The sequence below is a fragment of the Oncorhynchus keta genome, chromosome 5, assembly GCF_023373465.1.
Source record: "Oncorhynchus keta strain PuntledgeMale-10-30-2019 chromosome 5, Oket_V2, whole genome shotgun sequence".
Taxonomy (NCBI): domain Eukaryota; kingdom Metazoa; phylum Chordata; class Actinopteri; order Salmoniformes; family Salmonidae; genus Oncorhynchus; species Oncorhynchus keta.
Window position 1 is genome coordinate 2,782,252 of NC_068425.1, and position 13,190 is coordinate 2,795,441.

Genomic DNA, 13,190 nt, shown 5'->3' on the forward strand with positions numbered 1-13,190 from the left:
TACACTACTACTACTGCTGCTACACTACTAATACTACTACTACACTACTACTGCAACACTACTACTACTACTACTGCTACACTACTACTACTACTACTGCTGCTACACTACTAATACTACTACTACACTACTACTACACTGCTACTACATTACTACTACTACTGCTGCTACACTACTAATACTACTACTACACTACTACTGCTACACTACTACTACTACTGCTACACTACTACTACTACTACTGCTGCTACACTACTAATACTACTACTACACTACTACTGCTACACTACTACTACTACTACTACACTGCTACTACATTACTACGACTGCTGCTATACTACTACTCGTACTACTACTACTACACTACTATTACAGCTGCTATACTACTACTACTACTACACTGCTACTACTGCTGCTACACTACTACTACTACAGCTGCTACACTACTACTACTACTACTCCACTACTATTAATACACTACTACTACTACTACACTACTACTACTACAGCTACTACTACTACTACTTCACTACTATTAATACACTACTACTACTGCTGCTACACTACTACTACTACTACAATTCTACTACACTACTACTACTACTACTACTAATACAATTCTACTACACTACTACTACTACAATTCTACTACACTACACTTTAGTTGTTGCAACTTGACAAGATGAGTTTCCCCATGGCCTTAAAATGGTCAAGTAGCCAATTTTTACCCGTTTTGATTTGATACATCTGAAAGGGATATTTCACCCAAATTACAAAATGACATTACAAAAGTCATACCTTGTCCATAGACTTAGAATGTAAGGAAACCAATAGTGCAATGATGACAATTGTATTATATATATTTTTAAACCAGGGTTTATCTGACAACCTGCGGTTGTCTATTCCATAACAGGTCATCTCCCTGATCTGTGTTGCCGTGTGGATGATCAACATTGGCCACTTCAATGACCCTGTCCATGGAGGCTCCTGGATCCGCGGGGCCGTCTACTACTTCAAGATCGCTGTGGCCCTGGCTGTGGCTGCCATTCCTGAGGGTGAGCAACTGATACTGGACGAGCACTAATCTAAAAAGTCTAGATGGGTCAAAGTAAAGTGGACAAAAGTCAATCAACCAATCACCCTCAAGACTGTGTTAACCTGGGCTAAAGCCTATGTAGCAAAACGAATGCATGTCTTCAGGTCTCAAGAGAGGTTTCAATTCACAAGAACATGAACATGGTTTACTGTATAACTAATAACACTCTTTTCCCCTCGCTCTCTACCATCTGTCCCCCTTCTCCCCTCTGTCTCTCCCTCCCAGGTCTGCCCGCTGTGATCACCACCTGCCTGGCTCTAGGAACCCGCCGTATGGCCAAGAAGAACGCCATCGTCCGCTCCCTGCCCTCTGTGGAGACCCTGGGCTGCACCTCCGTCATCTGCTCCGACAAGACTGGCACCCTCACCACTAACCAGATGTGTGTCACCAAGGTGGGTACACACACACCCCGCACAAACACACACACACACACACGCCGCACAAACACACACACCGTACAAACACACACACACACGCCGCACAAACACACACGCCGCACAAACACACACGCCGTACAAACACACACACACGCCGCACAAACACACACACGCCGTACAAACACACACACGCCGCACAAACACACACACACGCCGCACAAGCACACACACACGCCGCACAAGCACACACACGCGCCGTACAAACACAAATGCACATGTGCGCTGTGCTTCTAACACACACACACACACACAAACAAACACATCAGAGATCCAACACACTGTAAAAAAAAATATGTGTAATGGGTTGATCAAATGTTGAGGAAACACATAATCCTATTGCAGCTGGTTGCCTTACAATTTTACATTGATTCAAACCTCAATGCTGACTTGCAAAGTGATGTGTAATTCCTATTGGAATCCAAAGTGAGGATATCCAGCAATTGGAACTTTTATTCACCTGCAGCCTGCATTGATAATGACTGCCGTGGAAGGGAAGACTGATTAATGAGACGACCTAAATCATATACACTGGAACAGACAGTAACGGGTAACGGCTCAGTAACGGCTCAGTGCAAAACGTCCAACTACTAACCGATTGGATTAGTTTCTGAAAAACATTAGGAACAAGGACCAGGTGAATCCAGTATGAAAGCTATGATCCCTTATTGATGTCACCTGTTAAATCCACGTCAATCCGTGTAGATGAAGGGGAGTAAAAAAGGTTTTTAGAAGGATTTTTAAGCCTCGAGTCAATCGAGACATGGATTGTGTATGTGTAGCCATTCAGAGGGTGAATGGGCAAGACTAAAGATTGTGGTGCCTTTGAACGGGGTCTGGTAGTAGGTGCCAGGCGCATTGGTTTGAGTGTCAAAGAACTGCAACACTGCTGTTTTTTCCACGCTCAACCGTTTCCCTGTGCATCAAGCACGATCCACCAACCAAAGGACATACTGTACAGCCAACTTGACACAGTGGGAAGCAATGAAGTCAACATGGGCCAGCATCCCTGTTGAACGCGTTCCACACCTTGTAGTCCATGGCCCAATAATTTGAGGCTGTTCTGGGGGCAAAAGAGGGTGCAACTAAACATTATGAAGGTGTTTCTCATGTTTTGTACACTCAGTGTACGTTATTTGTGTAATCAGCCAATCAACCAATGTAATCAACCAATAAGTGCCTTAAGAAAGTGTTCATACGGCCTTGATTGTTTCCACATTTTTGTTGTGTTACAGACTGAATTTAAAAATACATGAAATGGAGTTGATGGGCTCTATTTCAACAAATCGAACGCAGTGGTAAATCTAGGCACTGACAGTAGCACTATAGTTTCAGGGGTGTGTCAAAAATATTTGCGCTATTTTCACCACCATAATTATAGGCACAGTTGCTGGCGGTGGCGCGTTTTGACAAATAAACCAGTTGTTGGTGTGTCGAGGCTTGCTGGCCAATCAGAACGTGATCCATGGCTAAATATGTGGTTGCTTCAAGTTGTGTATTTACAGTCTTTTGTGTATTGCGTTGTTATCAACTCCAATTCGAATGCTACTCCATTATCACCTATGTTGTTAAATAGCCTGCCCCATATTTGCAATATATGTTAAACATGTTTGCAGTCGAACTGTTATAAGCATTGCATTGCTTTAGTATGGAAATACATTGTTAAATGTATTGTTTGCACTGCTATAGGGGCTCTAGGCCTACCATAAATTCAGTCTGGACATGGACATGCCTTCGTAGTCATAAACTAGATTAAATTCACTAGGCTATTGATAAGGCCTAAAAAGACTGTATAATTTTAATCAAATTCTAATAAAAACGAAACGGCAACTTCTTTTAAACAGGCTCTGTCTAAATACAGTTACAGGCACCATAATTGCTCCCTGTGGGCAATAATACATACATCTTAGACTATGGAGGGTTTTATGCACATCCAAACTTTTCACAGGTGCTGGATAAATATCAAATATAAAGAGAAAGGGGAAATGTCCACACCAATATACTACTGGCAAATGTCATGTTTATAAACATTATGGAACCATCTACAGATCATATTTGCACCCCGGAAATAGCAGACTAAATTTGCGTTGCATTTGAGCCATGTAGCAGTTTACTTCATCACCATAAACCCATGGATGTGAATATTTCTAATAAGTTTGTTTTTCAAATCAAATTAAACGAAACACAATCAACCTGCTTTTTAAACCAACAACAATATATTTTTTTAAAGGATCGGGTCAGAAGCTTGATATCATAAATTGCGTATCTCATGCCTTGGCATGTTTGCACAGGTACGTCTAAATGATTTTACGCGTCACTTTCGCACGTCTATATACAAACTAGACTCCTGTCAATTGTATCGTTGCCTATATGTCCTATGTCAGATTCTGAAAAAAAATACAGCATTGATATGGTATTATAGGAGGATTGAATAGTTTGAAGGAACGCGGGTGTCGTTGGTAACGTTATTTGGGTGAGGAGCGCTCTTTGAAAATGGGGATGGATAGCCTACTCAAACAAGCGAAATGAAGTATGTAGGTATGTGAATTTTGACTAGCTAATGAAAAAAGCATGAGGGCAAAAACCTCTAAACTTATTCACAAGATAGTTGGCTAATGGCCAGGCTAAAAAGATGCACCTATGTGATGGTGCTTAACCAGCCTTGATTAAGGGAAGGGTAGGCTATGCTTGGTTCTCATTTAAACGAAATGGAGAGAAACCAATAGTTTGTTTCTAAATACTAGATTCAGCGGCATAAAATCACATCTCTCTTCCACGGGCACTCACTGTGCGTCACGGCTGGATAGGCTGCACTTCTGCTCTCAAAATCCATGCAATTATCAACTGCAAAGACCTGCTTTTTGTGAGTCTTAAAACTTCCCATTAGCACTGCATGAAATGGTCACTTTTGCGCGTGTTTTTAAGGACACACCTCAAATACGGCCACCCCTCCCACTAGAACGTAAAGTGAGCTGATGTTAGAATCTGGCGTTAGGGCTGGAAAATGCTATAGTGCGAAATTGACGAAAACAAAAATGTCTACAAACATGTTTTCACTTTGTCATTATGGGGTCTTCTGTGTAGAAAATAAATCAATTTAATCCATTTTGAATTCAGGCTGTAACAACAAAAAGTGGAATAAGTCAAGGGGTATGAATGCTTTCTGAAAGCAAAAACACGGGTATTGAAAAAGTCAAAACTGCAATAAAGCATGCTGGAAAATAGGATAATGATGGCTCTCGTTTTCAGTACTTTTGAGCAAACATACATTTTGTCATTTTACTCATCAAGCTTGTTTAAATTCAGCTCACCTCAATTATAGTCTGTTGATTCAACGTACAATTGTAAGGCAGCCAACTGCAATAGGATTGTGAGTATGCTCAACATTTGCCACATACTGCAGCAGACCCAACATACATTGTTGCCTCCCTAAGGTAAACATTAATTTGTCATTTTACTCCAAAAATTACTCACGCACACGTTATATCCATTTATTGTCCACCCAACTCACAAAATAAAGTCCACCCAACTCACAAAATAACGCTGATTAAGACATTTGATCAGTTGGCTTTTTTAAAGTGCATAGTTAAGTAGTGTGTGTTGTGTCTTTGTGGTGTGGTTCCAGATGTTCATCATTGACAAAGTGGAGGGAGACAGCGTTTCTCTGGGTTCTTTCGACATCTCCGGTTCCAAGTACACCCCCGAGGGAGAAGTGTGAGTATAGCTGGACATGGGCACACACTCACACTCACACACACACACTCACACACCTACTTACTGTCTTCTCCATCTCTCTCTCAGTACTAAGAACGGTGCGTTAGTGAAGTGTGGCCAGTATGATGGCTTGGTGGAGCTGTCCACCATCTGTGCTCTGTGCAATGACTCCTCTCTGGACTACAACGATGTAAGGAGAAGCTTTCTATCTGTGTGTGTGTCTGTGAGTTTGGGTGCGTGCGTGCGTGTGTGTGCGTGGTACTTTGTCAGCACTCAGTATCTGTATATGTGTGGCTGTTATTTTATGGATCTGGTATGTGTATTAGTCTAGCCCAGATCTGATATGTGTATTAGTCTAGCCCAGATCTGATATGTGTATTAGTCTAGCCCAGATCTGATATGTGTATTAGTCTAGCCCAGATCTGATATGTGTATTAGTCTAGCCCAGATCTGATATGTGTATTAGTCTAGCCCAGATCTGATATGTGTATTAGTCTGGCCCAGATCTGATAAGTTTATTAGTCTAGCCCAGATTTGATAGTGTCTTTCTCCTCTCCCTCTCTCCTGCAGTCTAAGGGTATCTATGAGAAGGTGGGCGAGGCCACTGAGACCGCTCTGTGCTGCCTGGTTGAGAAGATGAACGTGTTCAACACTGAAGTGCGCGGCCTGTCCAAGCCCGACAGAGCCAACGCCTGTTGTTCTGTAAGTCTTCCTTCCTCCCTCCCTCCACCTTTCCTCTACCCCTCCTTTCCTCCCCCTTTCTGCCCTCTCTCCAGTCCACCCTCTCTCACCTCCCTCTTTTCCATCTGGCTCCCCTCTTCCCCTACTTCCCCTACTCCCCATCTCATCCCTCTCGTTCCTCCCTCCCTCCCCTCTCCAGCCTACCTCCCGTTTCTCCCTCTCTAACGCCTGCCTCCATTTCTAAACCCTCTCCTCCCTCCCTCTCTAACCCATGTCCTCTCCGTCTCTCTCCCAGGTGATCAAGCAGCTGATGAAGAAGGAGTTCACCCTGGAGTTCTCCAGAGACAGGAAGTCCATGTCAGTGTTCTGCTCCCCAGCCAAGTCCTCTAAGTCCGCTGTCGGCAACAAGATGTTCGTCAAGGTGAGAGAACACCGTCAACAGTCTCCATGGAAATGCTCAGAGTAAAGGTCCCGGTGACGTTGTCATGTCAATAATCTCTATAGCAATCTTGCAGTGATTGTTCATTGAAGTTCCAAAATGCTCCTTGAGTCCTGACCGCTCTCTCTCTCCCTCCCTCCGTCACCCTCTCCCTAGGGCGCTCCCGAGGGTGTTATTGAGAGGTGTGCATACGTGCGCGTTGGCACTACCCGCATGCCCCTGTCCGAGCCTGTCAAGAACAAGATCATGGCTGTGATCAAGGAGTGGGGTACCGGCCGTGACACCCTGCGTTGCCTGGCACTGGCCACCCGCGACACACCCCTCCGCATGGAAGAGATGAACCTCGAAGACGCCACCAAGTTCGGCGACTACGAGGTGAGAAAGGAGAGAAGGGGGGTTTAAGTACCTACTGTATTAATTTCTAGGTAAAGAAAGGGGTTCCTGAGCTACTAGGTAAATACAAACAGTACTACTAGAATTTCTAAATTCATCCGAAGTCTCTCTCTCTCTCTCTCTCTCTCTCTCTCTCTCTGTCTGTGGTCCTCAGACTGACCTTACCTTCGTGGGCTGCGTGGGCATGCTTGACCCCCCTCGTAAGGAGGTCATTGGAGCTATCGAGCTGTGCAGGGCTGCTGGCATCCGCGTCATCATGATTACTGGTCAGTATGCTGGACTGCAAAAATCTGGTGCTTTTCCAAGAATCCTCTTACCAGGATTTCTGGAAAACCTTTATCACTCCCACTGTTTCCATCCATCTACCTCTTCTCCGTTGGTTGTCTTTCCTCCATTATATTTCACTCTGGTGGTCTCAGAGAGGACTGAAATAAATTGAGAGAAAAACAACAAACAATACAATACTTCACTCTCTCTCTCTCTCCCTCCCAGGTGACAACAAGGGAACCGCCGTGGCTATCTGCCGTCGTATTGGCATCTTCACCGAGGATGAGGACACTACTGGCCGAGCCTTCACTGGCCGTGAGTTTGACGATCTGTCCCTCCACGAGCAAAAAAAAGCCGTCCGCAAGGCCTGCTGCTATGCCCGCGTTGAGCCCTCTCACAAGTCCAAGATCGTCGAGTTCCTGCAAGGCTTCGACGAGATCACCGCCATGGTGAGAGGAGGGAACGGGAACAGAGGAGACACTCCTATTCAAAACTCAAAAGCTTATTGTACAACCATCCAATTTACACAAAAAAAAGGAATATGTGCGGAAATACGATTCACACCATAACAGAACACATCACTAACAGTCGTCCTCCTTCTCTACCTTCTCTTTCCTTCCTTCTTTCTCGCTTCCTCCACCAGACCGGAGATGGAGTGAACGATGCCCCCGCCCTGAAGAAGGCCGAGATCGGCATCGCCATGGGCTCTGGCACTGCCGTTGCCAAGTCTGCCTCTGAGATGGTCCTGGCTGATGACAACTTCTCTTCCATCGTGGCAGCTGTCGAGGAGGGCAGAGCCATTTACAACAACATGAAGCAGTTCATCCGTTACCTAATCTCCTCCAACGTTGGTGAGGTCGTCTGGTGAGTGTTCGGGGGGTTGAAGTGACCGCATCGTGACCCCATCGCGAGAGACATAACCGTGGTTGAACGCCAATCCAGACGGAAGACAGATTCACTGTAGTAGCAGCCTAACTACTTGGTCACGCTCCTGTATTGGCTGTCAAGGCACCACCGTGAGCAAGAACATCAATATGACTGCCACACACCGTTCTAGCCAAAAACATACTCTTCTCCTTTCTTTGTTTTCTCTTTCTTTCCCTCGCTCTCCTCATCCATCTCTCTCAGTATCTTCCTGACCGCTGCCCTGGGTCTGCCCGAGGCTCTGATCCCTGTCCAGCTGCTGTGGGTCAACCTGGTGACTGATGGTCTTCCTGCCACTGCCCTGGGCTTCAACCCCCCTGACCTGGACATCATGGGCAAGCTTCCCCGCTCCCCCAAGGAGCCCCTCATCTCTGGATGGCTGTTCTTCAGATACCTCGCCATCGGAGGTACGATAGGATAAGATACCATACCATATAATATGACAGCATTTTTATTGTCCATTTGCATGGAAATGTATTCTGGGAAGTCAGGAACACATCAAAAACACTAAATACAAAACAAAACCATTACAAATGCACTGGCCATTATGCTTTCCTCCTCTCATGTTCCTTCAACAACCGTTGGGGTCACTAGAATACCACTGTGAATGCATGACCAATACATTGCCTCATTCTAAGTAGTTTGATAGTGTGGATGTTGTCTCTAAATAGTATGCTATGGTGGATATTGTGTCTAAAGCCCCGTCTATCCCTGGTGCTAACATGCAGCCTTTGTCCACATTCTAAATTGTGCCCACGTTTTTAGACAGGTGTAGACGATTAAAAGAGTCCTTGTGATCTGATTGTAATCAGATCTTCCAAGTGTAACAAACAAGATCAGGTCAAATAACACATTTTTTTACATGAACAAACAAAATTGAGTAATTTAGCATATGCTCTTAACCAGAGAAACGTATTTTTCATACCTGTCCCCCGTGGGAATCAAACCCACAACCTTGGCGTTGCAAGGCGCCATGCTCTGCCAACTGAGCCACATGGGACCTGTTAGCAGTAGTTATACATGGGGCTTATGTAGTACGCTAGTGTGGATATTGGAACAGAGTCATGTTCCAGGTTCAACATAGACGCTATGCTCACTATCCATCTCTGACCTAATTCTATCTCATGAAGCTATGTCTGACTCTCTAACCCTGAACTATCCCTGGCTCAGTCGTAAATCTAAATACAACCCTGACCCAACGTCAAACGCTTAGAGCTTTCAACCCTCACCGACTGGGCGTACAGCAGTTTTGGTCGGTGCCATTTAAGATGAGGGAGGACGATGTTTTTTTTTTTTAACGAGCATGGCTTTATTTCTATTACAGCATATTGGATAACTGTCATTAATATTCCATTCCCTCAGCTCAATGTAACATTGATAGGTTTAGGCTACTGCATGATACTCACATTTTCCCTGTACCCATCATTAGATTTCTACATCCTAGCCTATGAATGAAAGTTTACAATGTAGTTGCAGAGGTCGAGAGAAATTTGAGTAATCAAGGTGACAGACAGTGACATATTCAATACCGCCTTGCACACTCTTGCCTGCAATCTATCTGATCTAGGGTTTAATCATTAATCCAACAGTTACAAACAAGAGTTTCTCTTGGACAAATTCAGGTACGTTTGTCCCCATTTTATGTACGTTTGCTTCTGTTTAAGAAACGTTTTAACAGAATCGGCGGAATGAATATACCCCTGATTACACACAAACACAGTTCACTTTCATAGCAGCCACATACAAACAGCATGATTACTTTTCTTGTAGTATATATCCTTCTCGCATCTACGTGATCGACCTCCTTTCACAGTTCTCTTCGCTTGTGGACTTCAGTGCACAACACATCAGTTGTCTGTGACCAGGCGAAAAAAAACTTTCCAAGCCAAGCCTTCATATCATAGCCACTACACACAGCCTACATCGTTGTCACCATATCATCTAATGTCATAGTCAACATAGCTACTAGAACTAACGCATTAGTAAACCCGCTACAATCACAGAGTACAGTCAGCAAGCAGTTTAGCCATTGCACTGGTGGGGGCTCCAGTGGCAATACATTTATAAAACCAAAAGCTTACCTTAACTTAGAAGAGTTCAAGTGTTGGATACCCAAAGCTAGCTAGCTAACATAGCATCCTTTTCTGTTTGAGCCGGGTGTTTGAGTAGGCTAAAGTAATTAGCTTCATTCACTAGCTAAGTAAGTGGAAGTGAAAAAAAATATGCAACGAAATATAGCTAGCTTTCTCTCTCTCTCTCGCTTCACCTTCATTTTTGAAGAAATGAATTTGTTCAAAACTGTTCAACTATTGTCGTTCTCTCTCTTTGAGTCAGCTACTCACCACACTTTTATGCATTGCAGTGCTAGTTAGCTGTAGCTTATTGTTGAGTCTATTGTAGACCTTCATTGAAAACAGTGCATTTGAATCAATTATTTGGTGACGTGAATATATTTAGTAGTTTATATCTAAAGAGGATAACTCGTTTTTTTTTTACATTTCACTATTTTTAGTTTTTATGAAATTCAACATAGCATTACTTTCTGTTTGAGCCGGGTATTTCAGTAGGCTAAACTAGCTAGCTGCATTCACTAGCTAAGTGAAAAGAAACACAATGAAATATAGCTAGCTCGCTTCAAAAATGTTCAGCTATTGTTGTTCTCTCTCGGAGTTAACTACTCACCCCATTCTATGCACTGCAGTGCTAGCTAGCTGTAGCTTATGCTTTCAGTACTAGATTCATTCTCTGATCCTTCGATTGGGTGGAAAACATGTCAGAGGACGGCGGAAACTATCTGTCCTACAGCTACACCATGGTGCTACCCTACAGAGTACTGTTGAGGCTACTGTAGACCTTTAATCCATTATTTGGTGTCGTGTATATTTAGTAGAGTTTATCTAAAAAGGATAACTGTTTCACAACAAAAAAACACCCCTTCCTCCTCTGAGGAGCCTCCACTGGCGCACAGCGTAGACACCCCCCTCTCTACAACACCACATTCAAATTGAGCAGTGCTTTATTGGCATGGTGGTGGGACACAAACTGAAGCCAAAGCAATGATCAAATTCATGTTATACTGTTTCTGAACATCCTCGTGATAAAGGAACACAGTAGATCAAAAAAATTGAATGAAAAAGTGATGCAAAGCAAATTTTCACACAAGTAAACAACAAAGATTGTCATCATCTCATCTCGATACTTCCAACAGAAAATGGAAATCAAATAGGACCAATTATAATTGAGATCAATGTTACCTGACTTCCTGTGGTGTGTGTTCCAGGCTACGTCGGTGCTGCCACCGTTGCTGCTGCGGCCTGGTGGTTCCTCTACAGCGAGGACGGCCCTGGTGTGTCTTTCTATCAGCTGGTGAGTAGCAGCATCAGATACGGAAGAGGAGGGCAAGACCTCCCACATTTTTCTTTCAATGGAAGTCAATGAACTAAGCAGACTGCTATCTCATTGGTGTCTATGGGAGAGGCACCCCCGTAAGCAGACAATGGTAAACGGCTTGAGTCGTTCATCTTAAAATCCAACATCTTTGGTAGCATCACCAATCCAAAATTGGAACCCTAGGCCTAGCTCATTGCTCTCCACGTAGATCTGAATATATATATCTTTAAAAAAATTAATCCTATACAATCGTGGGGGGTACGGGCTACCTAGGACTTATATTTAAATGAGTCATTCAGCAAAAACGTAGTCCGGTGAGTAGAGCAGAATCTGCGTCCCAAAAGGCACCCTATTCCCTATATAGGGCCCATAGGGCTCGGGTCAAAAGTAGTGCACTATGGGAAATTGGGTGCCATTTGGGCTGTCCCACTCTGTAGAACAGGGAGTGGTCTCCACCTGTATCAGATACTAATATCAGATACTAACTGTATCAGATATCAACTATTGTTTTTTTTATAGAATTTTTAAAACTGGACACAATGTAAAGATTTGTTTTTGGCTTCACCAAATAATTCAAGAAACCGTACAAAGTACAAAAGTGCCACTGCAGTTCCAAATTCATTGGTCATTGGTCTAAAACCATAATTATCATCAAGAGATCCTCATTTAAAATACATTAAAGGTCATAGACCTTCATCATGATCATCATCAATCTTGGAGATTTTTCATCTTAGGTGTAGGGTCTACCTAGGATCTACATGTAAACTTCTTACTTAGCAAAAATGTACAGTTGAATGATTGTGATAATCCAGTAAATGGTTCCATCCTAATTTTGGATTTTTCTCCTCAGTCCCACTTCATGCAGTGCCACGAGGAAAACGAGGACTTTGTCGGCGTCCACTGTGAGGTGTTTGAGGCTGCTCCGCCCATGACAATGGCCCTGTCTGTGTTGGTCACCATCGAGATGTGCAATGCCCTCAATAGGTCAGACTGCAAATAGAGCTAGAAGCAACTTTGGTTTCTGCCTGGTTCAATATAAAGCAATGTTTGAAGATTCATGGTAGAAATGCTAGATTCAATTAGGCATAACATTAAAGGCCCGTTTCCCAGTCCCAGATTACTCCTTGACTAAAACAGCACTTTCAATGGAGATTATCCATTTGACATGCTTTGTAGTGCAGGACAGGAGTAGGTTTAATCTGGGTCCTCAGAATTAGCAACATTGGTAGTTTGTTAGCACTGTAATTCTTGATACACACACAGTATATCAATTTAGAGGTGGAACATGAACAGTAAAGTTATATAAAACACCTTGTTTACGTTTAAATTATAGCACTTCTATAACAGTGCGTTTCTAAAACACAGAGTATCAAGAGTACGATATGAAAGCCCAATCCCAAAAGTAGCTATAACGTTGAAAGTGTAGTGTAACCCCAAAGACATTGGAAGAGTAACTTTAGATTAAACGTGCAGAACAAACATTATCCTCCATCCCTCACCATGTCATCTCAGATCCCCACATGCTTCTGTGCACACCTCTTGGCACACACACCTCTGTGGATAACAGCGTATAAACACACACATTTTAAATACTTTATTTGGATCCACAAATCAAACGTACATTTCAAGAAGGATCTAAACATCTCAGTGCGCCCGCGCACACACAGTGTTTAGCCAGCGATGATTACGTAACCCCTCCGCCCCATCCCCCCCTTCCCCCTCCCAGCTTGTCTGAGAACCAGTCCCTGCTGCGCATGCCCCCCTGGAGCAACCTGTGGCTGGTTGGAGCCATGTCCCTCTCCATGTCACTCCACTTCGTGATCATTTACGTCGACCCCATGCCCGTGAGTCT

The 13,190-nt window shown here is 43.6% G+C and overlaps 1 protein-coding gene across 1 annotated transcript in view; it reads left to right on the plus strand.

Moving 5' to 3' along the window:
- The window catches only part of LOC118384295 (sarcoplasmic/endoplasmic reticulum calcium ATPase 1-like), a 29,392-nt gene that overhangs the window by 14,137 nt on the left and 2,065 nt on the right, over positions 1 to 13,190 (plus strand). The window contains exons 10-23 of the mRNA XM_052518453.1: positions 914 to 1,055; positions 1,322 to 1,488; positions 5,156 to 5,244; positions 5,332 to 5,434; positions 5,815 to 5,946; positions 6,221 to 6,346; positions 6,521 to 6,739; positions 6,912 to 7,023; positions 7,250 to 7,473; positions 7,668 to 7,888; positions 8,153 to 8,355; positions 11,229 to 11,314; positions 12,189 to 12,322; positions 13,065 to 13,182. Coding sequence (XP_052374413.1) covers positions 914 to 1,055; positions 1,322 to 1,488; positions 5,156 to 5,244; positions 5,332 to 5,434; positions 5,815 to 5,946; positions 6,221 to 6,346; positions 6,521 to 6,739; positions 6,912 to 7,023; positions 7,250 to 7,473; positions 7,668 to 7,888; positions 8,153 to 8,355; positions 11,229 to 11,314; positions 12,189 to 12,322; positions 13,065 to 13,182 — 2,076 coding nt within the window. The remainder of the gene's footprint in view (positions 1 to 913; positions 1,056 to 1,321; positions 1,489 to 5,155; positions 5,245 to 5,331; positions 5,435 to 5,814; positions 5,947 to 6,220; positions 6,347 to 6,520; positions 6,740 to 6,911; positions 7,024 to 7,249; positions 7,474 to 7,667; positions 7,889 to 8,152; positions 8,356 to 11,228; positions 11,315 to 12,188; positions 12,323 to 13,064; positions 13,183 to 13,190) is intronic.